The sequence below is a fragment of the Rana temporaria genome, chromosome 8, assembly GCF_905171775.1.
Source record: "Rana temporaria chromosome 8, aRanTem1.1, whole genome shotgun sequence".
Lineage (NCBI taxonomy): Eukaryota > Metazoa > Chordata > Amphibia > Anura > Ranidae > Rana > Rana temporaria.
Window position 1 is genome coordinate 61783151 of NC_053496.1, and position 26405 is coordinate 61809555.

The 26405-nt window shown below is 43.2% G+C and overlaps 1 protein-coding gene across 4 annotated transcripts in view; it reads right to left on the minus strand.

Moving 5' to 3' along the window:
* SLF2 (SMC5-SMC6 complex localization factor 2) overlaps positions 1–26405 on the minus strand; it is a 99996-nt gene that overhangs the window by 52588 nt on the left and 21003 nt on the right. Inside the window, exons 2-7 of one of the 4 annotated variants that reach the window (XM_040361895.1) lie at positions 19874–19917; positions 19322–19779; positions 17384–17438; positions 16001–16251; positions 3172–3260; positions 1335–1445 (exon numbers count right to left, since the gene is read on the minus strand). In XM_040361895.1, coding sequence (XP_040217829.1) covers positions 1335–1445; positions 3172–3260; positions 16001–16251; positions 17384–17438; positions 19322–19779; positions 19874–19917 — 1008 coding nt within the window. Of the gene's footprint in view, positions 1–1334; positions 1446–3171; positions 3261–16000; positions 16324–17383; positions 17439–19321; positions 19780–19873; positions 19918–26405 lie in introns of all 4 variants that reach the window. The other 3 variants (XM_040361894.1, XM_040361897.1, XM_040361896.1) reach the window with 3 other exon arrangements.

The following is a 26405-nucleotide window of genomic DNA, read 5'->3' on the forward strand; positions in this document are numbered from 1 at the left end:
TAAACAAGACATTTCCTCATTCTGACATGACAGGGATCTATTGTTCCCACTGGTCGGGAACAGTGATCCATGTCATGTCCCAATACACCCCCCGCCCCCCCAGTTAGAAACTCTCATAGGGAACACAATTAACCCCTTGATCGCCCCTAGTGTTAAACCCCTTCCATGCCAGTGACATTTATACAATAATCAGTGGCTATTTTTTTAGCACTGATGGCACTATAAAAAAAAAAAAAGTATCAAAACTGTCCGATTTACTAGTAAAAAAAAAAAAAAAAAAAAAGACATAAATCTATTTCCTATTTTGTAGACGCTATAACTTTTGCGGAAACCAATCAATATATGCTTATTGCGACTGTTTTCCAAAAATATGTAGAATAAATATTGGCCTAAACTGATAAAGAAATTTGTTGTAAAAATAAAAAAAATGCAAGATATTTACTATAGCAAAAAGTAAAATAGTTTGTTTTTCAAAATTGTCGCTCTTTTTTTGTTTATAGTGCAAAATATAAAAACCCCACAGGTGATGAAATACCACCAAAAGAAAGCTCTATTTGTGGGGGAAAAAGGACGTCAATTTTGTTTGGGTACAGCGTAGCACGACTGCGCAATTGTAAGTTTAAGTGACACAGTGCCGAATCGCAAAAACTGGTCATTAAGGGGGTAAAACCTTCCGGGGCTGAAGTGGTCAATATAAAATTTCAAAACAAACTTTGCAGCGAGGCTTGTTTTTGTCTAGGGTACTGTTAAAAAGCAGATTTACCTTGTCCCTTGCTCCCACCTGCAACCACTATCCTCCAATGCTCTACAATATAATGGTGTACCCTTGGCATCCTAACTTACAATGCAGGTCTGCTGATCCTGCAATGTATGCAATGACTTCAGCTAAGAGCGCAACTGGCAGACAAAATGCCACAGAGAGGCAACTTCAGATTACTTGTCACACAGCAAATAGGAAGCCTACCTGCAGAAGTTAGTGACAAGGTATGTAAAATTGCATTTATAAAATAACCTAGACAAAATTGAGCAATTAACCCGTGAAATGCTGGGGTAGACCAACTGTAAGAGAAGTTTTGAATTTTCCCTAGATGTCAGCTTTATGCAAGTTTCTGTAGCCGATGAAATCCACAATGGGAGCGGACCTAACCAAGCTACACAATTAATAGCTAATGAATGAGTTACAATACTGAATGAATGAGTTAGGGATGAGTTAGAACACTGCTTTGACACAAGCATAAAATGGATGAAATACAGTTCCCAGGTGAACTTCAGAACAAACTAAATATAAATAAAAGTGAAAAACACATACATTCAGTAAACAAGTGGATGATTACCTGTGCTCGTCTGTAAGTTCTTCATTCTGTTCACAATCCATCACTTTTTCATCAGCCACTCCCTGTCCCCTTTCTAGGTCTTTGTGAAGCTGCTTCTCTATTGCATTGATTCTGTTATACGATAACAAGTTGACACATTACAAGGCCTGGACATTAACTGAAAACTGATTATGAGAAAGAGAAAAACTGCAGATAATAATGGGAGATTCCACTGGGAGGTGGCAGACAGTCTGCAAGGGTGTCATACCCTGTGATTGCATATTAATTTGCATTTAAAATTGAAAAAAGTTTTTTACTTATAGTAAGTTATTCAAGTCCTCCTCGTTTTAATGACAAATCCTGCTTTTTACATGGACCAATGTTTTCCTGTCTATTAGCTGAAAACCTAGAAACTGCCATTGCCGGATTGTTTTTGAGGGTGCATGCTCTGAGGCTTAATCCATGCTTTACTCTGATCTACAATAAGGATGGGATACCTGGTATGCACAGGCTTTCCCTGCCTTCGTGACTTAGGAATTTAGAAAAAAAAAAAAAAAAATAAAGCCCTTTCACACACAGTTTTCATCCTGGCAGGTTCAGCAATCAAGAGCGGATTTCACCAAATATACACATATATTTAGAAAATTACTCTGGACAAATCTGCCCAGTTATTTTCATTTCCTATGTTTACATTTGCATCTCAGATTTCTTTTGTTATTTTTTTTACACTAGAGAATAGAAAAAAAAAACTCCAGTGCTAAATGAATAATACACACCCAAAAATGCATACACTCAGATTTGTGTTGTACTTTTCTAAAGCCGCTGGTGCGTGCTGCAGTGTGAACGTGCTGCCTAAGGGTTAAAATGGGTGTTTTTAGGATTTCAGCATATAGCGTTGATGCTGGCAGGATTTATATAGTAGATATTGTATCAACGACAGATATGTTTTAAAGTCACCACTGCGACAAATGGCTGAGAACACGTTCTGTTTTATTTTGGCTTGCTTGCTGCCTAAAGCTCAATAAAGAGCTCTTTAAAAAATTCAAGCGATTCTAAAATGTTTATTTTTTTATTTTTATTAAAATAAGAAACATGCTTATCTGCTTCAGCGAGTGCTCCCATAGAAAGCCACTGTCTCGTAGATAGATAGCTATGAGTTAGCACTGACTCACAGTGTGTAACACATTGGCTATTGCCCCTACACCTCTGCATTGTATGGACTGACGGTTTTGGATTTTATATTGACACAATAAAGGTGTGCAGCCGTCCAGGACTTTTTGCGCTTTGATCCAATGCATAGCCTGCACCTGTTTGCTCCAGCAGGGCGTGTGTTTTAATGGCACTTCTGCCTAGAGCAGCCTTTTTCTTCTCTTCATCTAAATCCAGAGGATTTAATAGATGAAAAGTTGAAAAAAAAATGACCAAAGTTCCGCTTTAAGGTGGGACAATTGGGATTTGGTTGAACAATTTTTGCAATGTTATTTATAATGTATACATTTTCAAATACGCTATGATGCATTACACACTTGACCCTGGAGTTTTTGGTTATTAATTGAGGTACATTTTACCAGTGTATTGTACAGTTGATTGTGATATTTAGAATTTGTTAACATTTCTTAGTACATCTTCTATTTCTAGCATGGGAATTGGTGGGTGTGTGTGTGTGTGTGTGTGTTTCTTAAAACAGGGGCCAAGATCAGAGAAGTCATGGCTATATTCTAAGTCTGGAAAAAACATTACCGATCTCCCTTTCATCAGCATTCACTACAATTTCAATAAGCCACGCTTATTGAAAGACTTAAAGACTTCTTTTTACACATAAGTATAATGGATAATTTTAGCACATGGCTGCACATACCTTTCACTCTCCTCTTTCTCTTTTACTAGAAGCACCAGATTGTTATCATAGCGAGGAGTTTGTAAAAGTTCCTTTAATCTGTTATTTACCTTTAATAATAAAATAAAATAAATTAAATTCATTAAGCATACCAATACATATACTTATGACGAATGGTCTTTTTATAGAGAACTTTGCAGGTCAAAACGCAAATCTTCAAGGGTCCACATATGTCTTGAGGGTCATAACCTACTTTAGTCATAAAAGTAGGAATGGTAATTAACATTGTAGTGACAATTGAAGCCAGAGAAAATAGGATTTTCTTGATCGTACATCACGGGACACAGAGCCTTAATTACTTAATGGGATGTCCTATAGCAATGCTAAAATTTTGAGGGGAGGGAGACACAGATCAGAATAAGCCCGCTATCGAGCCAGAGAATCTATACTGCTGCCTGCAGCACACCACACCTGAAGGCGGCATCCTCAAAACCTCTCACATCTACCTGGTAGAATTTAGTAATGTATGGACCGAAGACCAAGTAGCAGCCTTACAGATCTGAGCCATGGAGGCCTGGTGATGCACTGCCCCTGAAGCACCAACTGCTCTAGTCGAGTGCGCTGTCACCTGAAAAGGAGGAATCTTCTTTTCTAAACCATAGACCTGAATAATGACTTGTCGAATCCATCTTGCAATAGTGGATCTTGACACTGCCTGGCCCTTCCTTGGGCCTTGTGGCAGAATAAACAAACAGACAAATCAGTCTTCCTTATCTGAGCCGTAGCTTGCAGATAAACCTTTACCGCTCTTAAAACATCTAGAGAGTGTAGACTCTTCCCCTGCAAACTGCGGATTTGAAAAAAAAAAAAAAAATCTTGATTCAGATGAAAACCTGAAACCACCTTAGGTAAGAAAGTTGGGTGAGGACGCAGCACCACCCTGTCTTCATGAATCATATACGGTTCTTCACACAAAAGCCGCCAATTCCGATACCCTCCTTGCTGAGGATATGGCTACAAGAAAAAACTGTTTGTGTCAACAGACTTAGAGAAACCTAGTGTAAAAGGTTCAAAAGGTAGTTTCTGTAAAACAGATAATACCAAATTCTAATCCCATGGGCACACGGGAGACTTAACTGGCGGATTCAAATGCAGTGCACCCTGAACAAAAGGCCCTGACTAGGGAATGAGAGGCAAGCGTTTTTTGAAAAAAAATACAGACAAGGCCAAGATATAGCCCTTGATGGTTCTCAAAGCCAACTTCATATTTAAGCCCAACTGAAAAAAGGCAAGAATTCTATTAATGGCATACTTTTTAGGATGTCATCTTTTGGGTTCACACCAGGAAACATATGCCTTCCAGATTCTGTAGTAGATGAGCCTGGAGGCCGGCTTCCTAGCATTAACCAGAGTGGATAGGACTGGCCCTGAGAGCCCACGTTTCCTCAGAATGTGGGTCTCAACAGCCAAACCGTCAAATTTAGACTTTGCAAGGCAGGATGGAATATTGGACCCTGCGACAGTAGGTCTGAGCGCAGTGGGAGAACCCAGGGTCTTCTTACTTCCATCCTCCTGATTTCTGCATACCAGGGTCTCCTGGGCCAAGCCGGAGCGACCAAAATCACCGGCTTTCCTTCTCTCTCGACTCTCTGAAGGAATCGTGGGAGAAGCGGAACTGGAGGCAACGCATAAATCAGGGAATACTGATCCCATGAGATTGTCAGGGCATCTGACCCTTGAGCCCAGGGATCTCTTGTACTTGACACAAAGCTGTCCAGCTTTGCGTTGAACCTGGAAGTCAACAGGTCCACATTTGAGGTTCCCCATTTCTGACATATGATTTGAAACATGTCGGGTGTAGAGACCATTCTCCTGGACTTAGTTGCTGGTGGCTTAAAAAATCCGCCTGCCAATTTTCTACCCCTGGAATGAAGACTGCAGATAGGTGAGGAAAATGCATTTCTGCCCAGGCCAAGATGTGATTCACCTCTTTTTGGGCAACCAGACTTCTGGTGCCTCCTTGGTGATTGGTGTAGGCCACGGCCGTAGCATTGTCAAGACTGAACCCGAACAGGCCAGCCTTGCAGTCTGTAAGACCAAACTTTGAGGGCCATATGAATTGCCTGAATCTCCAGAATGTTGATGGGTAGGAGCTTTTTGGCCACGGACCACTTCCCCTGGGCAGATGCTTCTTCTAGCACTGCCCCCCAGCCCATAAGGCTGGCGTCTGTGGTTACCACTTTCCAGGTAACTGGAGTGAAGGATTTTCTTCTGACAGATTTTGGGGGAGCAACCACCAATTGAGGCTTTGGTGAACCCCTGGAGATAAGATCATAGGAAGATCCAGGGCCTCAACATCTTTGTTCCAAGCTGACAGAATTCCGCCCTGTAGCGGTCTCGAGTGTAAATGGGCGTAAGGGACAGCCTCGAATGAGGCTACCATCTTTGCCAATAATCTCATGCATAGACGGATGGAAGGCCTTCTTTTTGCCTTTACCACTCGGACCAAGTCCCCTATGGCTTTTGCCTTCGGCTTGGGAAGTAATACCTTGCTTAGGAACATGTCTATAATTATGCCCAAGTACTCTAGCTTTTTTGATGCTGCAAGGAAGACTTCAGATTGAGGACCCAGCCTAGGTACTCTAAATATTCCACTGTGCTGTGCACACTGTGGCCCAAGCGTGCGGCAGACTGATCTAGAATCAACAGATCGTCCAGGTAGGCTGTTACTGCTATGCCTTGTGCCCTTAGCCTTGCTAGGGCCGGGGCCAGTATCTTTGTGAACACTCAAGGTGCTGTAGCCAGCCCGAAAGGAAGGGCCACCAATTGAAAGTGGCGCTGATCCACCGCAAACCTTAGAAACCTTTGGTGAGCGGGAAATATTGGCACATGTAGATATGCATCTCTGATGTCTATTGATGCCAAGAATTCTCCTCCCTGAAGGGTGGAAACAACTGAACGGACAGACTCCATGCGGAAGGAGCGAATGTTCAGAAACCGATTCAGACTTCTCAGATCTAGGATAGGTCTGACATCCCCGTTTGGTTTTGAAACCGTAAACAGGTTTGAATAGAATCCTGACCCCAGATACTCTGGGGCTAACTCCAAGATTACCCCTTGGGACAACAGGTGTTCCAAGGCCAACAGTAGACGCCTTATTTTTTCTGGATCGTTGGCAATTCTTGATCTCGTAAAACGGGGTGGTGGAAGGTCTCTGAATTCTAGCTTGTAGTTTGAGGACACTGTGGCGATGACCCACTAGTCCTTAACTTCGTTCCGCCAGGCGTTTGCAAAATGCAGCAGCCTCCCTCCCCACTCGGCCAAGCGGGGGCATCCCTTCATAGGGAAGTTTTGGGGTTTGTTTAGACTTTGAACCCCAAGTTTTGGCTCTGGGCTTTGCCCCTAGCTTTAGACTGGGGCGGCCGTCGCCACTGCCTGGAGACCGAGTTTCCAGGGGCTGGAGTAAGAGTACGTTTAAATGAGGGACGCTTACTCTTCTTAACCCGGCAATAGGAGTAGACTTGCCTCCAGTAATCTTTTGATGTACTTATCCAGCTCATCCCCAAACAGGCTGTAACAGCACCCCAAATGGGACAGGGGTTAACGCCGTTTAAGATATTCCATTCTCGAACCCAAGACAGCTATCGACACTCCAGAGTCAGGCAAACAAACCTCAACGAGACACACAGCTCTGTTTGAGGTTCTACACGAATAGACCCTTTATTGAGAAAATAAGGCTCTTATATACAGTTAGTAACCAAAATGAACAATGACCCAACTCCACCCACAACATTATAAAAGGAGCCCCAATACACATCTTTTTGGTAGACATCATGACTCCAGCTCTGACATACTTTACATGAGCTAATTAACTACAGCTGATAATTCATACACCTGACCTTTAGGCAGTCTGCTAACTCACAATACACATTTATCATCAATAGACCTTCACACAATACAGGGTCAATTAGCACAACACAATGAAAGATCCTTAGAAGTTAGTCTGGATTCATTTACATCACAGTAGCAGACTTAATTACCACAGCAAGCTTTTATAGTACACAACAGCCAACACACAATATATATATATATATATATATATATATATATATATATATATATATATATATATATATATATATATACACACACACACACACACACACACACACATATATATATTTATATATACACATATACTACACGCAAAAGGCATCGGAGAGCTTCTGGGTCCCACAGGCCCTTCAGTTACATCTCTCCCCTTTTAGCAGGAGACCAACAAAGGAAGAGACCCCAGACAGATTGACTCCGAAGTTAGTCCATAGTTCCATTCCTCTAATGCTGGTATCCACACAGTACCCCAAATACATTTCTCCAAAAAGAGCATTACTCACCCAGCCAACCTCTGCCTTCTTTAGGTCTACCTTCCGCTACACAGGCGTTCACCGTTCTCCCCAAAGGGGAACACTGCCAGGTATTTCTTGCAAGAAGCATCGGCCTCCCAATGTTTTAACCAAAGGGACCTGTGCATGTGTACCTACAGGAAACTCAAGCGAGATGCTTGTTGAACAGAGTCTATAATCGCAAAGCACAAGGCCTTAGGAAGGTCCTCCTAAACCTCAATATCCTCTGTAGAGAGGGGGTTAATCATCTGCTTCATTTGTTCCTTGAGGAACTGACATACACCAATGGGACTCAAGCTTTTTATCAGTTGGATCCTTAAAACCATGCGCGTTGTCTATAGGACAGGTCAGGTTTTTGTTTGCACAAGAAATAGCTGCATTAATAGCAAGTATCCCCCATGCGCAAGCTCAGAATCCTTAGCCGTACGCAGGGATTTTCTGGTGTCTATTTTACTAGCCTTTAACCCTCTTCTCTGGGACACAGTCCTTACTGCAAAGCAAAGGTAATATTCACAAATACAAATGCAATCACTGTTGTGCTATAGCCTTACAATACACAAAATATCAGCTCACTGCACAACCTGATGCCGAGTAGGAGTCTTCGTTTTGCCTGGTTCAATCCACAGGGATGCTTACAGCTCACAGCTCTGTATCTATGCCGCTTACAGAAGGCTTTGGCATGCTGGGCTTTTGAACCAGTCTCAGATCACAAGGCCCTCCCCTATCCATGTCTCATTCAACAGCAAAAAGTGCGCTCCCGGAGATTACTGGGGGGGCATCATTATGGACCCCTGTATGCGTATTGTGGCAGAGCCTGCAGCGGAAGGAGGTAAGTGGTGTTAAATTTGACCGACTTCACCCATCCATGTATCCTGGAAGGCTATGTAAGAAAACACCAGGTTTGTACTCCCTCCAGTGGTGAGAACCAGGAAAGACATCCTACTCAAAGAAGATAACACACAAATAAAATTATCCTCGCCACAGGAAAGCTACTAAAAGTAGTTCCAGATTTCACCCATCACGGTAGGCAAGTTGTGCCAACCTTCAGGTTTATCAAGAGTTTTATTAGAGAAAACCTCATACCTGGAGAGGACTCTGCCAGAAACTTTTTGTGCCACAGATGTATAGTACACCAAAGTCTGGATCCCAGAGCCCAGACCTCCGCAGAGACACATTACAGGCAAACCTTGTTTCTTCTTTACACGAGGCCCGGGTACCAACTATCTTAGGCCTTTGATATCAGCCAGAGGAATGGATCCGGTTATAGCTCCTAGGTCTCCGCAGCCAGACCATCAAAAGAGCATTTTTCTTCTTAACACATGTTGAACGTGACCAACCACCTTAGACACTGGCGAAAAAACTGAGGTACTCTACATTTGGGAGAAGTTATATAGGGGAGGAACTCAATTTTAATTGGGTTTGCCAGTGTCCAATCATCTGTGGCGATTCCATAACCCATTAATTAAGGCTCTGTGTCCCGTGATGTATGATCAAGAAAAGGCCATAAAATCTTTCTGAAGTACCAAGTTACAATTAAATATAAATCTTTAAACCCACCAAGAGCAGCAAACAAGAAGTGTGAGGGCGATATGGGTTGCAAAAAACACTGGTTTGAGATCGGCATGCGTAGAAGGGCACCAGAATCATGTCAGATTTAGCCAAACGAAAAACACGCTTCCAAGGAAAAACTGTGTTTTTGATAGAAATTTGATGTGTTCATCTGCACTCCTTTTCAGTTATGCAGAGCAGCATTTCTCAGCAGGTACACACCAGGTAGTCCCCAGTCTTGCATATGCAGAAGAACATACCAACATAGCCAGCAGGGGCAGGATTTGCTTTCAATTTTATTTCCCCCCCCCCCCCAAAAGGGAATATGGAGGCTACAACCTCTGATCAAAAAACACAACTCATGCCGCGTACACACGACCGTTTTTCATGAAGTGAAAAATGCAATTTTTTTTAAATGGTCCTTAACCACCTAAGGACCGGACCAATATGCTGCTACATGACCCAAGGGGTTTTTACAATTCGGCACTGTGTCGCTTTGACAATTGCGCGGTCGTGCGACGTGGCTCCCAAACAAAATTGGCATCCTTTTTTCCCCACAAATAGAGCTTTCTTTTGGTGGCATTTGATCACCTGTGCGGTTTTTATTTTTTGCACTATAAACAAAAATAGAGCGACAATTTTGAGAAGACGAATCATATTTCGAAACGTACGTCAGGCCTGTACGTGTTACGTCACTTCCGGGTGAGCGTCAGGTGGTTTTGGCTGGAACGCACGCCACCACAGAGGAAATACACATTTGTCACTGAGCCGAGCCAGGCAGTGTTGACACACGCCGGCTACTAGCGGCTATCAGTGTTTTTCCTTTTGTATATTTTTTAGACTATCTTTATCCTTTGTATGTTACCATTTTATTTATTTTTAAATTTTATTTGCATACTTTGCCTACGTACTCTCCTCACGGAGCTTAGTGTGGACACTGTCACTATTTTTAAACCTCCTGCATTTAGCGGTTTGTCCTATTGCAGGCTAGGACACCCATGTGTTTTGAATAAACAACATTTGTTAAATTACAACGGTGTCATACTATATTACACTATCGGAGCCCCCCGGTTTTTTTCTTCATTGAGGAACCAAGGAAGCTGGACTTTTTGGATCGTTTGCAGCATAAAATCCATCTGGAGGAAAGAGTAAGCAGCAGAGTGGAGCAGCGGCCACAGGAGCTCTTAATATATGCACGCTACCCCAAGAGGGGACCTCTATCTGGTGAGTGGGGAACCCTGAGGGGAGCACCGGGACCACTTCGCATTATGTAGTAGGAGCACCCCTTTCACACCTAACTTGCCTGCTGGACTCCAATTGCTTCACCAAGAATTTTTATATGTTTCTGACAGTATAAAATATGGTCTAGTGGTTACGGTTGAACTATAGATGCAAGCATTTTCTCCTTGAATTCAAGGACCACGGACATTGACAGTTTATATTTACTAGATCATATATCGCACTATTAGTGCCATTTTCTTTCCTACAGGGGGCAGTAGCCCATACACTGTTACTGCATCTGGAACCCACCCATTATTGCACGGACTTATTATTTATCTCTTATTATAGATATTTGCAATTCATTATGATTTGTTTCTGCAGGTGCCTATTAGGGACCACAGTACCCACATTGGGGCTGTCTGATACCTGTCCCTGCCCCAGGAACAGGCTAACTACCCATAGGGTATCTACGAGACAGGTTTACACTTAGGCAGCACCACCACCCCTACCTATTTACCAAAAAATGCATTTAAATTGCATTCTTTATTGTGAAAATGACAGTTGCAGTTTGGGAGTTAACCACAGGGGGCGCTGTAGGATTTAGTGTTCACAACTGTAGGGGGGTGTGGCTGTAGGAATGACGTCATCAATCAAGTCTCCCTATATAAAGGGATCACTCGATCGATGCAGCGCCATAGTGAAGCACGGGGAAGCCGTGTTTACATACGGCTCTCCCCGTTCTTCAGCTCTGGGGAGCGATCGCGACGGAGCGGCTATAAACAAATAGCCGCGCCGTCGTCCCGGATCGCTCCCCGAGGGAACCCGACCGCCGCATGCAGCGGGGGGGGGGGGGGGGGGGGGGGGGTCCCGACCCACGTCTAGGCAGGCACGTACAGGTACATTGATGTGCCTGTCTGTGCCATCCTGCCGACGTATATGTACATGCGGCGGTCGGGAAGTGGTTAAAAACGATCGTGTGTAGGCTCCAGAGCATTTTTCTTGACGTGAAAAATGGCCATTAAAAATTTAGAACGCGCTCTAAATTTTTGCGTCGTTCTTTATGTTGTGAAAAACGGTCGTGTGTAGGCTTTAACGACGTGAAAACATGCATGATCAGATGCATGATCAGAAGCAAGTTATGAGACGGGAGTACTCGTTCTGGTACAACTAGCATTTGTAATGGAGATAGCACATTCGTCACGCTGTAACAGACTGAAAAGCACGAAGACTGAAAAGCGTCTCACCAAACTTTTACTAACACAAAATCAGCAAAAGCAGCCCAAAGGATGGCGCCATCCGAATGGAGCTTCCCCTTTATAGTGCTGCCGTACGTGTTGTATGTCACGCAATTTGCTTGAGCATTTTTTTTCACGATCGTGTGTATGCAATGCAGGCTTGACAAGAATCACGTAGAAAAAAAAAAAGTGTTTTCTAGGACATTAAAAATGGTCTTGTGTACGCGGCTTAAGAGACTGCTTTATCCACAAAATCGAAGTGGATGGAGGAATCCCACCATTCTGACAGTGAAAACTAGTGCTGTCAAAATACACCGATCGTCACAAGTCTTCCACTAAACAGAATGTCAACCTGGAAACACACAAGTCAAAACTTTGTCAAAAATGATGAAAAAAAAGGCAAAAACACTCCACATCAATACATTTAAAAATGTGCCTGTGCTTTGTCTACAGCAGAGTAGGCAACCTTTGAGAGGTGGACATCTACTTTAACTACTTAAAGGAGTTCTCTGACCTAAAACTTTTAACCCCCGCTGTGCCCGGGCTGTAAAACTATACAAAATAAACTGTCACTTACCTGCCTACGATCCCCCGTTGTTCCGATATCGCCGTCCCGTTCTCCGGTCCCGGTCTCTTCCGCTTCCTGTGTGTCGGTGACTCATAGTGCGCTCAGCCTATCAGCGGCCGCGACGGGACATTGCTGCGGCCGCTGATAGGCTGAGCGCACTATGAGTCACCGACACACAGGAAGCGGAAGAGACCGGGACCGGAGAACGGGACGGCGATATCGGAACAACGGAGGATCGTAGGCAGGTAAGTGACAGTTTATTTTGTATAGTTTTACAGCCCGGGCACAGCGGGGGTTAAAAGTTTTAGGTCAGAGAACTCCTTTAAGCCCCGGACCATTTTGCAGCTAAATGCCCAGGCTTTGCGATTCGGCACTGCGTCGCTTTAACAGACAGACAATTGCGCGGTCGTGCGACGTGGATCCCAAACAAAATTGGCGTCCTTTTTTCCCCACAAATAGAGCTTTCTTTTGGTGGTATTTGATCACCTCTGCGGTTTTTATTTTTTGCGCTATAAACAAAAATAGAGCGACAATTTTGAAAAAAAATGCAATATTTTTTACTTTTTGCTATAATAAATATCCCCCAAAAACATATATAAAACATTTTTTTTCCCTTAGTTTAGGCCGATACGTATTCTTCTACCTATTTTTAGTAAAAAAAAAAAAATCGCAATAAGCGTTTATCGATTTGTAAACGCTATAAATTTTGCGCAAACCAAATAGGGGATAGTTTTATTGCATTTTTATAATTTTTTTTTTTTTTTTTTACTACTATTGGCGGCGATCAGCGATTTTTTTTCGTGACTGCGACATTATGGTGGACACTTTTGACACATTTTTGGGACCATTGTCATTTTCACAGCAAAAAATGCATTTAAATTGCATTGTTTATTGTGAAAATGACAGTTGCAGTTTGGAAGTTAACCACAGGGGGCGCTGTAGGAGTTAGGGTTCACCTAGTGTGTGTTTACAACTGTAGGGGGTGTGGCTGTAGGACTGACGTCATTGATCGAGTCTCCCTTATATAAGGGATCACTCGATCGATACGCCGCCACAGTGAAGCTGCGTTTACATACGGCTCTCCCCGTGCTTCAGCTCCGGGGAGCGATCGCGACGGAGCAGCTATAAAGGAATAGCCGCGCCGTCGTCCCGGATCGCTCCCCGAGGGAATCCGCCCGCCGCACGCAGCGGAGGGGGTCCCGATCGGACCCCCCACCCGCTAGAAGGCAAGGACGTATATATACGCCCATCTGCCTGTCCGTGCCATTGTGCGGACGTAAATAGTCGTGCGGCGGGCGTTAAGGGGTTAACAGATGAGACCAGGGTTTGGCATCCTTTTTTATTACCTAGTAAACAGTAAGGAAAAATATAATAAAACAAGTGTCATTAAAAATATAAAATTTAGCCTACCTTAAAAGTGGACAGTGTCAGTCAGTAGGGTAGTGGACGGTGTGTGGACAGTGTCAGTTAGTGGGGGCAGTGGACTGTGTCAGTCTTGATTTTTATTATTTCTTACAAGACCCCTGATGTCTCACTTTTCAGACAGAGAAATTAGATTTGGGACAAACTCAGCTGCACAGAATGAATGAACAGGAAGGGCTCTGTACAGTCTCCCAGTTAATACACAAACTGAATTATAGTAAACAGTTTACAATGCATCAGTTATGAACACAGTGAGTGATTCATTAAGAAAAGGAAATGGCCAGTAAATGACATTCACCAGCCCCTATCCCCGCTCTCCATTGTGAAAAAATCCCCCGCAACAGCTCGAGGCAGAAGAGGGGAAGCCGGCAGTGCTGCAAAGGGGGGGGGGGGGTCAGGGCTGCTACAGGAGGAAAGATACAGGGCATCAGTTGTAGTAAATGCCACTACCACCCCCGCTCCTGTCCAGATTTTGGGGGTCGGCCTGGAAAGGACATGATCTGTCACCTGCCTGCGATTGATGGGTTTCCAACACCTAGTCTAAAGTAAGCAAGATAAATATAAAATCAATGAGTAAGAAAAAGGATGATAACAGACTAGTCATGTCATGTTTCAAAACCATTTGATGGGCCATCTTCAATCACAGAGCTTTCTCTGCTGCGATAAGCAAAGAACACTGTGTGATACTATAACCGCCACACCACAGCCTCTATTTCAATAATGAGCTGTAACATGCAGGCGAAGTAATAGGGCAGAGGAGAACAGCCTTCAGGGCTCGATGTGTCCGCAACAGTTAATATCAGACTTTACTACTTCCTAATTTGGGTAAAGGGTATTTTTTAAGGAGAGAGTGGCGAGTACTGAAGAACTGGAGTGCAGTTTTATATAGTATATGCTGACATATATGAAAAGCAATGGTCCAAACCATGACTTCAAATATGAGGAGAGATTTTAAAAAGGTACATTTTAGGCAGCAAACAAGCAGGTTTTGTACAACCAGATCTATGAGAAAACAACTAAATGTCCATCACTGTGCACACGCCCCTATGTCAATACTCTCAAAACAGGGCTGTGACAATATATGGCACATATAGAACAGAGAAATTAGCAAGCCCTAAGAATGCAGTCCGATAAGGATAGAGAAGGCATGAAGGTAAAAAACTTGCGTGCAGCATCCCTCGCACCCCCCCCCCCCATACTCACCCAAGCCCCATCTCGATTTAGTGAGGTGCATGAAAGCAGAAACTCTTTCAGATCTCTTCCTCTTCATTGGCTAGGACACATTGGCTCCCGCTATTGTCAATCATAGCCAGTGAGGAGGAAGCAGGGACAGGCCGGGCAGGGCTGCACTCTGTGTGCCTTATGGACACACAGACGGCTCAGCAGAGAGCAGGAATAAGTGTCCCCATAGCAAGCAGCCTGCTATAGGGGCACTGGGCAAGGGGGGGTCCAGGAGTGCCGTCAGGAGACCCGAGAAGAGGAGGATCGGGGCTGCTCTGTGCAAAACCACTGAAAGGAGTGGGTAAGTATGACATGTTTGTTATTTGTAAAAAAACTAAAAAACAAACAGAGCCTTAGGGGCTCACTTTAAGGGCTCATGCACACATGATGTTTTTACAGCTGCTTTTAGGGGGCCGTCTGACTTTTTTTGCTTTGTTCTTAACTGCCTCTAAACACCCCTCCATGTTGGCCTATGTGTCCATGCACACAAACTGTCAGAGACGTTTGAAGGCATAAGCGTTCAGGGGCAGTAGAAAAAAAAAACGTAAGTCTGTGCGTCCAAGCAGAGGCTGTAAAAACTAAAAAAATAAAAAAAAAACGTCCCTAAACTCTGTAACAAGTCGTTAGCCGCGTTTGGCATTTTTAAATTATAGGGAGTGTTTTTACAAAAAAAAAAGGCCATAAACTCAATAAAAACCATGGCTAACAGCGCGTTTTAACACTGCTTTTTCTTGGCAGCAGCGCTGGCTGTTTTTTAAAAAAAGCCTGTGTGCATGAGGCCTTAGCTTGCAAAATCTGAGCTCAGTTGGGGAAGCAACAAAGTCAGTTCCTCTCTCTCTCTCTGTTCACCCAATTCCACTGGTCGGATTGGTCTGTCCTATAGGGAGCCTGGAAAAGGAAGCGGTGGGAGGGGGACCCCCCTCTTTCCGCTACCTGTGAAAGCGATCCAGAGGCTGTGATGTTGCTCAAGCCACTTATGTTAAAAAGTAAAAAAAATCACCGGCTGTAAAATAAATAATGATAAACGGACCATGGTTGTAGACTCAACCACGAGCCAGGTAAAACCACCTCAATGTGAGGCCATGAATCCTGTATACGTGTGGCGGTATTGAGGTGGAAATGTTGAGGCATACAGAACTCATGGCATAACTGTATTTCACACTACATTTTTTTTTTGTGTAATATAATAAAATAATAATAAAAAAAAAAAAAAAAAAACACATTATACCTACCGGAGTATCAAGCATTGGCGATAGAGAAAGTGAGGACAAGTCTGCTTTCTGTGGGGTAGCTGGCACAGGCTGTGCTGCAGTTTTCATAATCTCATCAAGAGGTTTGAGTATTTCTTCTTCTTCATCAGAGCTTAATGAAAAAGCATTAAACGATTCATCGCTGTCCACACTATCCCTGTGACCTCGCCGGAAGACTTTTTTTGAACCATTAAAAGGAGCGTCATGTGTAGAGCAGTCAGAGTTCTTGGATTCTAAAGTGGCGGGTTCCAAAGGGAAGAGAGGAAATTCAGATTCTAAATCACTGCTGCTTGCCTTTTCAGATTCTGCAAATGTCAAAAACATTTTAGTTGGAAACTAGGCTTTAAATTTTGCAGGAACAAAGTAAATTGTAAACATTTAACAAGGAATGTCCACAGTATCCTGGCATGTACCTTTGCAATACAGGAACCATTTTGATTTTCCATCCATCTTATACTTACAACTTCATTCATTTCTGGACAGGAGTGGTTAAAGTATTTAAAGCCCAAACTTAATCTGTCTGTGTCCCTGCTAGAGAGATTCATCCTCTTTAATTGTCCTAGTGACCAATGTCACTAGACTGAAAGTGATGGAAAACAGACAGACAATGTTCTGGTGATGACTATTTAAAAAGTCCATTTGGAGAGATTTCCTTTCACTTTATAAAACTTACAGGACAGAAAATAAAGGGAAATCTCCCAAATAAGACAAAGGGGAAAAAAATAATCTGACATCCGGCCTTTAGGGCACTATTCCTGCAATTGACAGCATTGATGAAACACTATTCCTCCCACTGACACCAATGATGGGGCATTATTTATCCTCCTTACCTAACCTGGAAGCACTGGTACTCCCACTGGCCAAAGTCCAGCCCCCCTAAAACCTGAAGGACAACAAACTGACTTTTTGTTTAGAACGTTTGAAAAACACTGATATACTGTAATGTTTAACGCGATTGTAGAATAGTTAAACTAAAAGGCAAAACGTTTTTTTTTTTACTTTGCATAGAATTGAAAGGTTAAAAATCTGGACTTTACAAAGACCCGTGTCCCACTCCAACTGTCCTGATTACCAATTTCTATGAAAGTGAGGGAAAAATCCAAAATGTAAAGTTTCCACCTAGAACAAGAACAGAGGCACTTGTTACTGTTACAACGGTCTGAGAGAGGATCAATCAACTTCTATTGAGCGGGGATGGCCACACACTGATCAAAATTTGTCCGGTTCCTGATGAACTGGCCAAATTTTGATCAGTGTATAGCCAGCCTAATGCAGTCAACACATCCAAAGACTGGTAAGCTGAAATATATCACATGTTGGTTCCACAAGACAAGACCAAGAAGACCAGAATAGCTCTTTACTTACCTAAACTAGTTTTGACATTTGAAGTTTCCCTACTACTTACAGATGTTCCATTTACCTATAAAATAAATACAAAGACTTAGCATGAAAAGTTTTCCTATCAGTCAACAAAAATACACAAAAACACCACTATAAAAAAACTATTCTACAGGTTGAAGCCCAGGGCAAGCATATTAGATAAGGCAACAAATATTGATACAACTAGCCATTGAAGGTACAATGAAACCAAATTTAATTTTATTTCCTTTGTGTTCCCCATTAATTGGTGAACCTCAATTTATTGATGTTTCTCTAATGCATATAGATATATAAAAGTAATTTTCACTGCTGAATGCCAATGAGGTGTGGACCTTTCTAATGAGTAGCAAATACTGCTTCATACATTGGGGATTATTACAGGGCCTCCCACAAACACTTTCACATATTAACAGTGTTGTACCTTGTCGTCCTGTATTCTTAGGCGGTAATGTCAATTAATTGTATTGCCTTCTGCACTGCTACTGATAAACACTGTACAGTAGTCATATCTAAATGAAAGTGTGCTAGCCAGCAGTGCATTCAATCACAGAAGCCAGTTCTGGCAAAATAATGGCACAGAAAGGGTCAAACTGTGTTGTGACCATGGTGTTTAATACAGTTTTCCATTCGTTGAGGAGAGTTCCATTAATAAGGTCTATACACACCAAATATTTTGTGTTGTGATGCACTAATATGCATTAAAGGAAAAAAACTCCAAATACCTGTCCACACCCCCTCCATTCCTAAATATTCACCCGAGTTTTCTCTTGATCCAGTGCTTTGCCCAGCTGCCTGCAGCTCCACTGTTCTCTCTTCCTGTCCTCAGAGGAAACAAAGCAGTGGGAACCATTGTCAATAAATTCCTGTGAGGAGGGAGTTGGTAGCATTGGCTGAGCTGTGCTATATCAATGGACACACAGTCCAGGTTGGGGGTGCGCCTGCATAAGTACCCCCATAGCACATGGTTTGCTATGTGTGCACCCGCAAGAAGAATGACTGAACAGCGCTAGCAGAGGACTCTAGAAGGAGGAGTTAAAGGGTTTGTAAAGCTCCACATTATACTAACCTGCTCTGTGTAATGGTTTTAAAAAGAGCATAATACCTTGCCTTCTCTTCTGGGGTCCCCTGTGGGCACTCTCAGCTAACCCACCTTTTAAAGCATGCCTATAGCAAGCTGTGTGGGTAGTCTCCCTGCCGGGCTGTGTGCATCCATAGATTCACACGCATACGGCATGGCTTGGCACCACCTACGCCTCACAGGTTTTGACTGATAACAGCAGGAACCAATGCTACTGCCTCTGTTCTGTAAATGCAGGTAGAGAGGATAGCTGGGATGTTGGCAGACAGCACTGGAGCAAGAGTGGTGACAGATAGTTGGGGGGCACAAACATGGGTTTTCTACCCTAATGCAGAGAATAAAAGGCAAGGTGCTGTTCTGTCCAATATTGTTGCACAGACCAGGTAAATATAACCTTTACCACATTAACACACCACAAGGAAAAATAAAAATATGTAACTTTTTTGGTGCAAGGTATGTGCTTTTCTATGCATCATGTCTAGAAATCACCAATCTATCCAATTTAAGTACCTTTTTTTAATTACTGGAATTACTTGTATCTATAAGCCAATTGGGCTTCAATAGCCGTTGTCAATATGGGTTGCAGTTTGTAACATCAAACCTAATCCACAATCCAGTTACGAAAACACAAGAGAAACAAGAAAAAACCCAAACAAAACAAGAAATACCTGCAAAGCAACATGCAACCATACCTTTGAAAGAAATTCACGTCCCTTTGGTTTCCCCAGACTAACCGCCTCATGATTTCTTTTCTTCGTTATTCCTCCATGGGACCTGTTACGGGGTGCCCAGGAGTCTACTAAGATATAAGGTTTCTGAGGACCGTGACCTCTTTGTCCACTTACCGGAGTTTGGCTCCTTTTATCAAAAAGTTGCTGATTATAGTAAGATTTTCCAGAAAATGGCAGCTGTCTTACATTTTTAGATTGTAAACGTTTTAAAGGCGTTAGATTTCGAGTTACAGCCTCTGTACTGTCAACACATTTTTTAAACCCTTCTTTCAAATTAACCAGTGTGCCGACAGGTAAAGTTAGTGTGCTGACGGGTAAAGTTAGTCTCTCAATTACCACCTTAGGAGATAGTACATTCATGCCACATTTTTCACAGAAAGCCTGAATGTTTCTTACAATGGTTCGATTGTCTTTCCTACTTTTTAGAAAAGCGTCTAAGATGGGGCTTTTGCTGGGTGACTGCGCTGGGCTTTTCCTCCGCTTTTTGGGTGGTGGAATTTTGTTAGAATTGCAGGAGTCCACATCTTGGGTCTGTAGTTTGAAGCGCTTATTGGCAATGACATTAGGTGCACCTGTGGGACAGAAGGATTTTTTGAGTATGCAGTAGTTTGAAAGAATTTCACAATATAGCAGTTATGGTGTACAGGAGGTCTACAATACACATACCTGGTTTGCAAGCTGGTTTGAAGAAATCGGTTATATGTTGCTTTCTGAAAAGAAAGGGCCAGATTAAACATGATGAACAAAATCAAAAAAACGTCTATTCCTTGCTAGCTCTCATCTTTTTTTTGTTCCTAGAAATAAGATGCCTCTAAACCCAAAAGCAAAAATTGTGATATTGCAGCTTACCAGTGGTACTCATTTCCTTTGATCAGACTAGGAAAACTTTTTAGGTATTTCAGAAAAAAGCTGTTGATCTTAAAGAAGTTTACCTTTTAAGAAAAAAAGAGATAAATGCACATCTTTTTGTAGAAAAAAAAAATAAAAAGTGAATTTTTTTTTACTTGAAGCCTATAAAGCATTGCACATGCAGACTTGTCAGTATCTGCCTGCTTGCACCTCGTATGGGCAAGCAGATACACACTGAGAATGAAAATGAACTACCATAGGACTCAATGGCACAGTGGTAGTTAATTAAAAACTGCAAGCCGACAGCCGCAAAGGCTGTCCGGTACTTGTTCTCCCATTCACAGAACACTGTGAATGGATGACTTTGCAGGGCGGGCTGGCGAAGCAATTGTAACATGTTACAACCTGAATATGGGTGTAACATGTTACAAAAGATGAACTTATCCTTTTACAGAATTGCACTGTTTGTTACTTGCTATGAGCAGAGTCGAAAGCGTAAACAACATTTTTGTAAACTACTAATCCTCCCTGTGATGTAGATGAACAAGGGTAGACATATGAAGTCTAGCCTATGCGACAAAGACTCCCTCCATAGATACTATAGAGAAATTAGCGTAGACATAAAGAGACAAGTAGTGTTATACACAGCATTAGCAGATAAAAGAAAGGAAAAATAAATCCTGAAACAAAACAAATGCACATTAAACACATTAAAAGACTTGTGCACATAGTCCTTTGCGCTACTGTGAGTAATAAATATCAATAAAGTGTCAGAATGATTAACTAAATAAGAAATGTGCAGCAAAACCTAATAGTGTTTACAATACACAAAATAAAGACATATATAAAAAGTGATTTTGCGCAATAGTCACAAGTCTTCAAAAAAACAGTAATAAAAAAATACCAAAAAAGTGAATAAAACGTGCTAAAACCACAATCTGAATAATAATAATAATAATAATAATAATAATAATAATAATAATAATAATAATAACAACAACAACATCCCAATAAAGTTGAATAAAGTGTCCAGTGAAACATACCGACATAAAATGTTAAAATATTAAAAATAGAATATATGAAAAAAAAAAAAAAAAAAAAAACAACCCTATAAAAAAATCCTCAGATATAGCCTAAAATATTGTGCAAAAAGGAGCGTCTATAATCAGCTCCACAAATGCAGTTGTGAACTAAACATGCTCTTGAAGTAATAATAGTGAATAGAGTAGAAAGTCTTTGAATAGCTCCACAAACGTAACTGACTATACTTTCTTGATATCCTGAGAGACCAGACTCACAAAACTCTCACCTCAAATCAGAAAAATTATTTGCATCAAAGAAACTCAGACTTCATTCCACCTTCATGTTAAAGGATCACTAAAGGATTTTTTTTTTTTGCTAAATAGCTTCCTTTACCTTACTGCAGTACTAGTTTCATGTCCTTATTGTTTTTGCTTTGAAGTGGCTGTAAGTCTGCTGTGATCTCCACACTTCCTGCTTGTCTTTTTCCTTATAACCATCATACTGGGAGCTTTTCACTGTAGATCTAAGCTGTCATTACTGTGTGTCTAAAACTTAACAGAACCAATCAGATTCATTTTAAAAACAAAACACTGCCCTGGATTTGTTTGTTTTGTGTGTCTCTTTAGCTCACAGGAACATGAAAACAGTTTAAAAGTGAAACTAACCTACAGGCACATTATACGATTGATTTTTTATCTCTTTGTAATCATTTTTAAAAGGAATCAGTTAACTTGTATGTCTCTATACCCTGTAAACAGTCATTTCAGCAAAAAAAAAAAATTCCTTTAGTGACCCTTTAAGGGTCATTTCACACTAGCGGACCGTTCGTCCGTTCATTACAAGTCCGTTAACGGACTTGTAATGAATCCCTATGGGAACGTGTCCGTTAGTTGATGGAGCATCCGCTAGCGTCCGCGTCAGTCGGGATCCGCTTTTCCGAACGGAAGAAACCTTATTTTTCTTCCGTTCGGCGGAACGGACCGGATGCAGACGGACAGACGGTCCGTCTGCATCCAGTCCCCCATAGGGGACAGCGGAGCAGAGACAGGGCGGTCCCTGCACTGTGTGCGGGGACTGCCCTATCCGCCGATAGCTCAGCGGGGATCCCCGCTGAGCTTTGTTGGACACACGGAGCGGACCCAGAAACGGTCTGCTCCGTGTGAAAGAGCCCTAAGTCAGTGGTCATCAACCCTGGCCTGCAGGGCCCACTAACAGGCCAGGTTTGCAAGATAACTGAAATACATCACATCTCCCCATGGTAATACATAAAACCTGGCCTGTTAGTGGGCCCTGTAGGGCAGGGTTGATGACCACAGCTTTAAGTGATTTCCAAAACACCATTGGCCCTTCTCCACCTCAATACAGGCCATTAGGATTTCTCTTTCGTGAATGGATGGACACAGCTCCTTTATTCTTGACAGTAGGGTTTATATGCCGTCTATCAGGAGAGGACTAGGCAGACATGTTAAACAGTTAAAAACCATGTAACAGCAAAGCTGAACAGTACCGCCACGGGGGGCAGCCCTTCTGGCTATAACCCCTCACTCTGCATCTAGCAGCTCAGTTTTTTCTGCCTTGCATAAAAGGACCTGGCTCCCTATGGGACCATTGGTCCTGGAGATTTTTTTTTATTTTTATTTCTACTTTTTTGATCCTGAGATCTACTATCAACTGCGGGCTGAGTGACAGGCTGTAAAATATCCTTGTAGTCTCCCCAGTCTGGCCATCGAGTGTGAGCAGACCTTTAGCTACGCGCTGAGTCAGCCACGACATACCCCATTGATCCAGGGGTGGCCGGTGAGCTATGCTCCAGGGTACACATATGACCAGGCTACTGCTGTCCGAGTCGCAGTGGGCCGCGGCCGACAGCGACTCTTTCTGTCAGGAATGCGTCCAGCAGTCGCCGGACGGGCAAGTAGGGTTTCACCTGTTTCAGCAAGATGGAATAGTTAGACATTCCTGGGGTGGTCGATTAGGGGGTCTCTCACGCTCCCTTTCTTCTCTCCCTGTCCCTTCCCTCCTCCCCATGCATCTGGGCTGGGCCTGCTGTGTACCTGACTAGGTGTCCTCCTGGGGGGGGCTCCGGGTACTAGCTGGGGGCTAAAATAAATAAAAATAAAACAAAAAAAACGCGCTGCCACAACACAGTCCTCAGGCAGCGGCTAGCGTGTGATAACAGAGAAAATTACAATATAGAAAAGCCGCGCCCAAAATTAAAACAAATTATTTTGTAACATTAAAAAAAGTCTATAAACAATGAGAGGAGTAGTGAATTCCAAGCAGCATCAGACAAATAATTCAGGTGAAAAGATCAAAGGCTGGATTTGCATGTAGGGACAATAGCTGGTCAAATTTTCAATGCACCTGGTGACATGCATGCAATCTGTGTTATCCCACCACCAGACACATATAGCAGCTTACCAGATGGCAAGCCTTTGATGCAATTGGCTATAGCCCAGCCACGGCCTTTTAATCCCCTGGACTAGGACACTCAGAGGTTATCAACCAGATTGCAGCCTCAAATGGAAAATGATGAGTGGTTGCGGTTTGGGACGCAAACACAACCCGTCAGCAGAGCAGCGGTAATAAAGCGGTCCAATTTGCATGTAGCGGGAAACAGAGAGGGACGCAATAGCGTGATACCGTAGGGTATAACAAATTTATTAAAACAATAGTGTACTTACACTTAAGAAGTTAAAAAACAGCGTGTAACAAACAGGTAAAAGCCGGCCAGCTTGAGGAGCCCTCCTCCTAGGCGTGGTGACGTCACTGACGCTGCCTCCATACACTAGCTGGGTGCTGCACGGTGTGTCCGGGGTCCGCTCTTGGTGTGGGTGGTCCGCCATGTGGGGGGGGGGGCCTCCGCTCGGAAACCCAGCGTGTTCACGGCACGGCTGGCGCTTCTTCCCCAGACATTCCTGTGATAGCAACTGGTGCCCCTGCACCTGCGGTACCTATGGACGCTTTGTCGGCAGTCCTGGAATCCTTTGTTGCCAGGGTGGAGGTGTGTGGGCACAAGGGGGGTAAAAACGCTCCCTCCCCCCATCATCTTCTGGGAAAAGCTCTGATTCGGGCCTGGCTCTGACACAGGGCCCCTGTTCTGATGTGTCTGAGGATGCGGACCAAGACCATTAGGACAGTGAGGAAGGCTCCATGTTCGGATCAGCGCAGGAAAAGGCACTCATCACCGCAGTGCGGGAAACCCTCAAACGGGAGGACACGGCAGGGGCATCTACTGAGGTGTCGGTCTCTTTTGGTTCCCACAAGCCGGCCTGCACTGCTAAGGTGTTTCCTTACGCAATTTATTTTGGTACGTTTATAGACAAAGAATGGGAACGACAGCAATGGGCCTTTTCAGTTCCAACACGCATGGCGGTCCGTTACCCCTTTAGAGGACAGTCTCCTCAAAAAATGGACATCTCCCCCGGTTGTGTACCCCCCGGTATCCAGGTTAAACAAGGCAACCACGATTCCGGTAGAGGAGACCCCTGCCTTTAAGGACCCTGCAGATGGGAGGACCGAGGCGTTGGTCTGGTCCATGTTCACGGTGCTGGGGTCAGCATTGCAGCCAGTATTGGCCACTGGAGTCACAGACTCTTACAGAATGGGCAAAGTTGTTGCACTCTGAGTTGGAGAAGCAACAGGCTTCCCCGGTCTGCGTGGAACTGGCCGACCAGTTGGTGCATGGCCTTAAAGTGGATGTAAATCCGGATATTTTTTTTTATGTCACAATGTACAGTATAAGATTTCCTATCATCTGTGCCCAGACTTGCCACACAGAGTTAATGAAGCTCTGAGCAACCCTCTTATTGTTCAGTGATATAAAACGGACTAACAGAGAAAAACCTTAGTCCGTTCTGCCCCCTTGCTGTGAGTGACAGGTTATTTACATATCTCATGCACTAGCCTGGAGACGGGCATTATTTTTAAATTCCCACCCCCACTCGATTTCTGAAGTCTTGTGGTTACTTTTCTGGATTTTGACTGGATGTTAGTGATCATAGCAGAATTCAGTGTAAGGAATACACAGGAAAAAAAAATGCATGTTGACAAAGGGAGTGTAGAAGAGGGCGTGGAGTCTACTGACATCACGACTCCACCCACAGAGCTCCAGACAACAGACCCACCCACAGAATCTGCAGTTTTTCAGTTCTTATAACAGACAGAGGGGAGACATTTGACAGGTAAGAATACATGCAGGAGTCATGTATATCCTTATAGATCAGCACTATGGCAGTAGTTTAGAAAGGATGAGAGTGGGTTTACATCCACTTTATCCACTTGCTTACTGGGCACATATACCCCCCTCCTGCCCAGGCGAAATTTCAGCTTCCGGCACTGCGTCGCTTTAACTGACAATTGCGCAGTCATGCGACGTGGCTCCCAAACAAAATTGACGTCCTTTTTTCGACACAAATAGAGCTTTCTTTTGGTGGTATTTGATCACCTCTGCAGTGTTTATTTTTTGCGCTAACAAAAAAAGAGCGACAATTTTGAAAAAAAAAAAAAAAATCAATATTTAAAGTGGTTGTAAACCCACTATTTGGACTTTTACCTACAGGTAAGCCTACAACATGGCTTACCTGTAGGTAAGGATAATATCTCCTAAACCTGCACGGTTTAGGAGATATTACCCCCGCAATGCGGGCGGCGCATGCGCAGGGGGGACTCCACGGCTGAAGGACCGGCATCGCCGGACCCTGCCGATTTTAAATCTCCCGCGCGCACGCGCGGGAGTGACGTCATCGCCGCTCCAGCCAATCACAGCGCTGGAGCGGCGATACCCGGAAGACACGCCGGAGCAAGATGACATCCTGCTCGGCGTGGACCAGGTAAGTGGTACACACCTCGTTCCGAGGTAAGTATTTCATAATAGGCTAGTATGCGATGCATACTAGCCTATTATGCCTTTTGCATTGCAGGTTTGGGGGGAAAAAAAAAAAGTTTATGCGGTTTACAACCGCTTTAACTTGTTGCTATAATAAATATCCAATTTTTTTATTTTTTATTTTTCTTCTCAGTTTAGATCGATAGGTATTCTTCTACATATTTTTGGCAAAAAAAAAAAAAAAATCGCAATAAGCGACTGGTTTGCGCAAAAGTTATAGTGCCTACAAAATAGGGGACAGAATTTTTTTTTTTTTTTTACTAGTAATGGCAGCGATCTGCAATTTTTATTGGGACTGCGACATTATGGCGGACACTTGACACCATTCACATTTATACAGCGATCAGTGCTATGAATATGCACTAATTACTGTATAAATGTGACTGGCAGGGAAGGGGTTAACACTAGGGGGCGAGGAAGGGGTTAAATGTGTAGCCT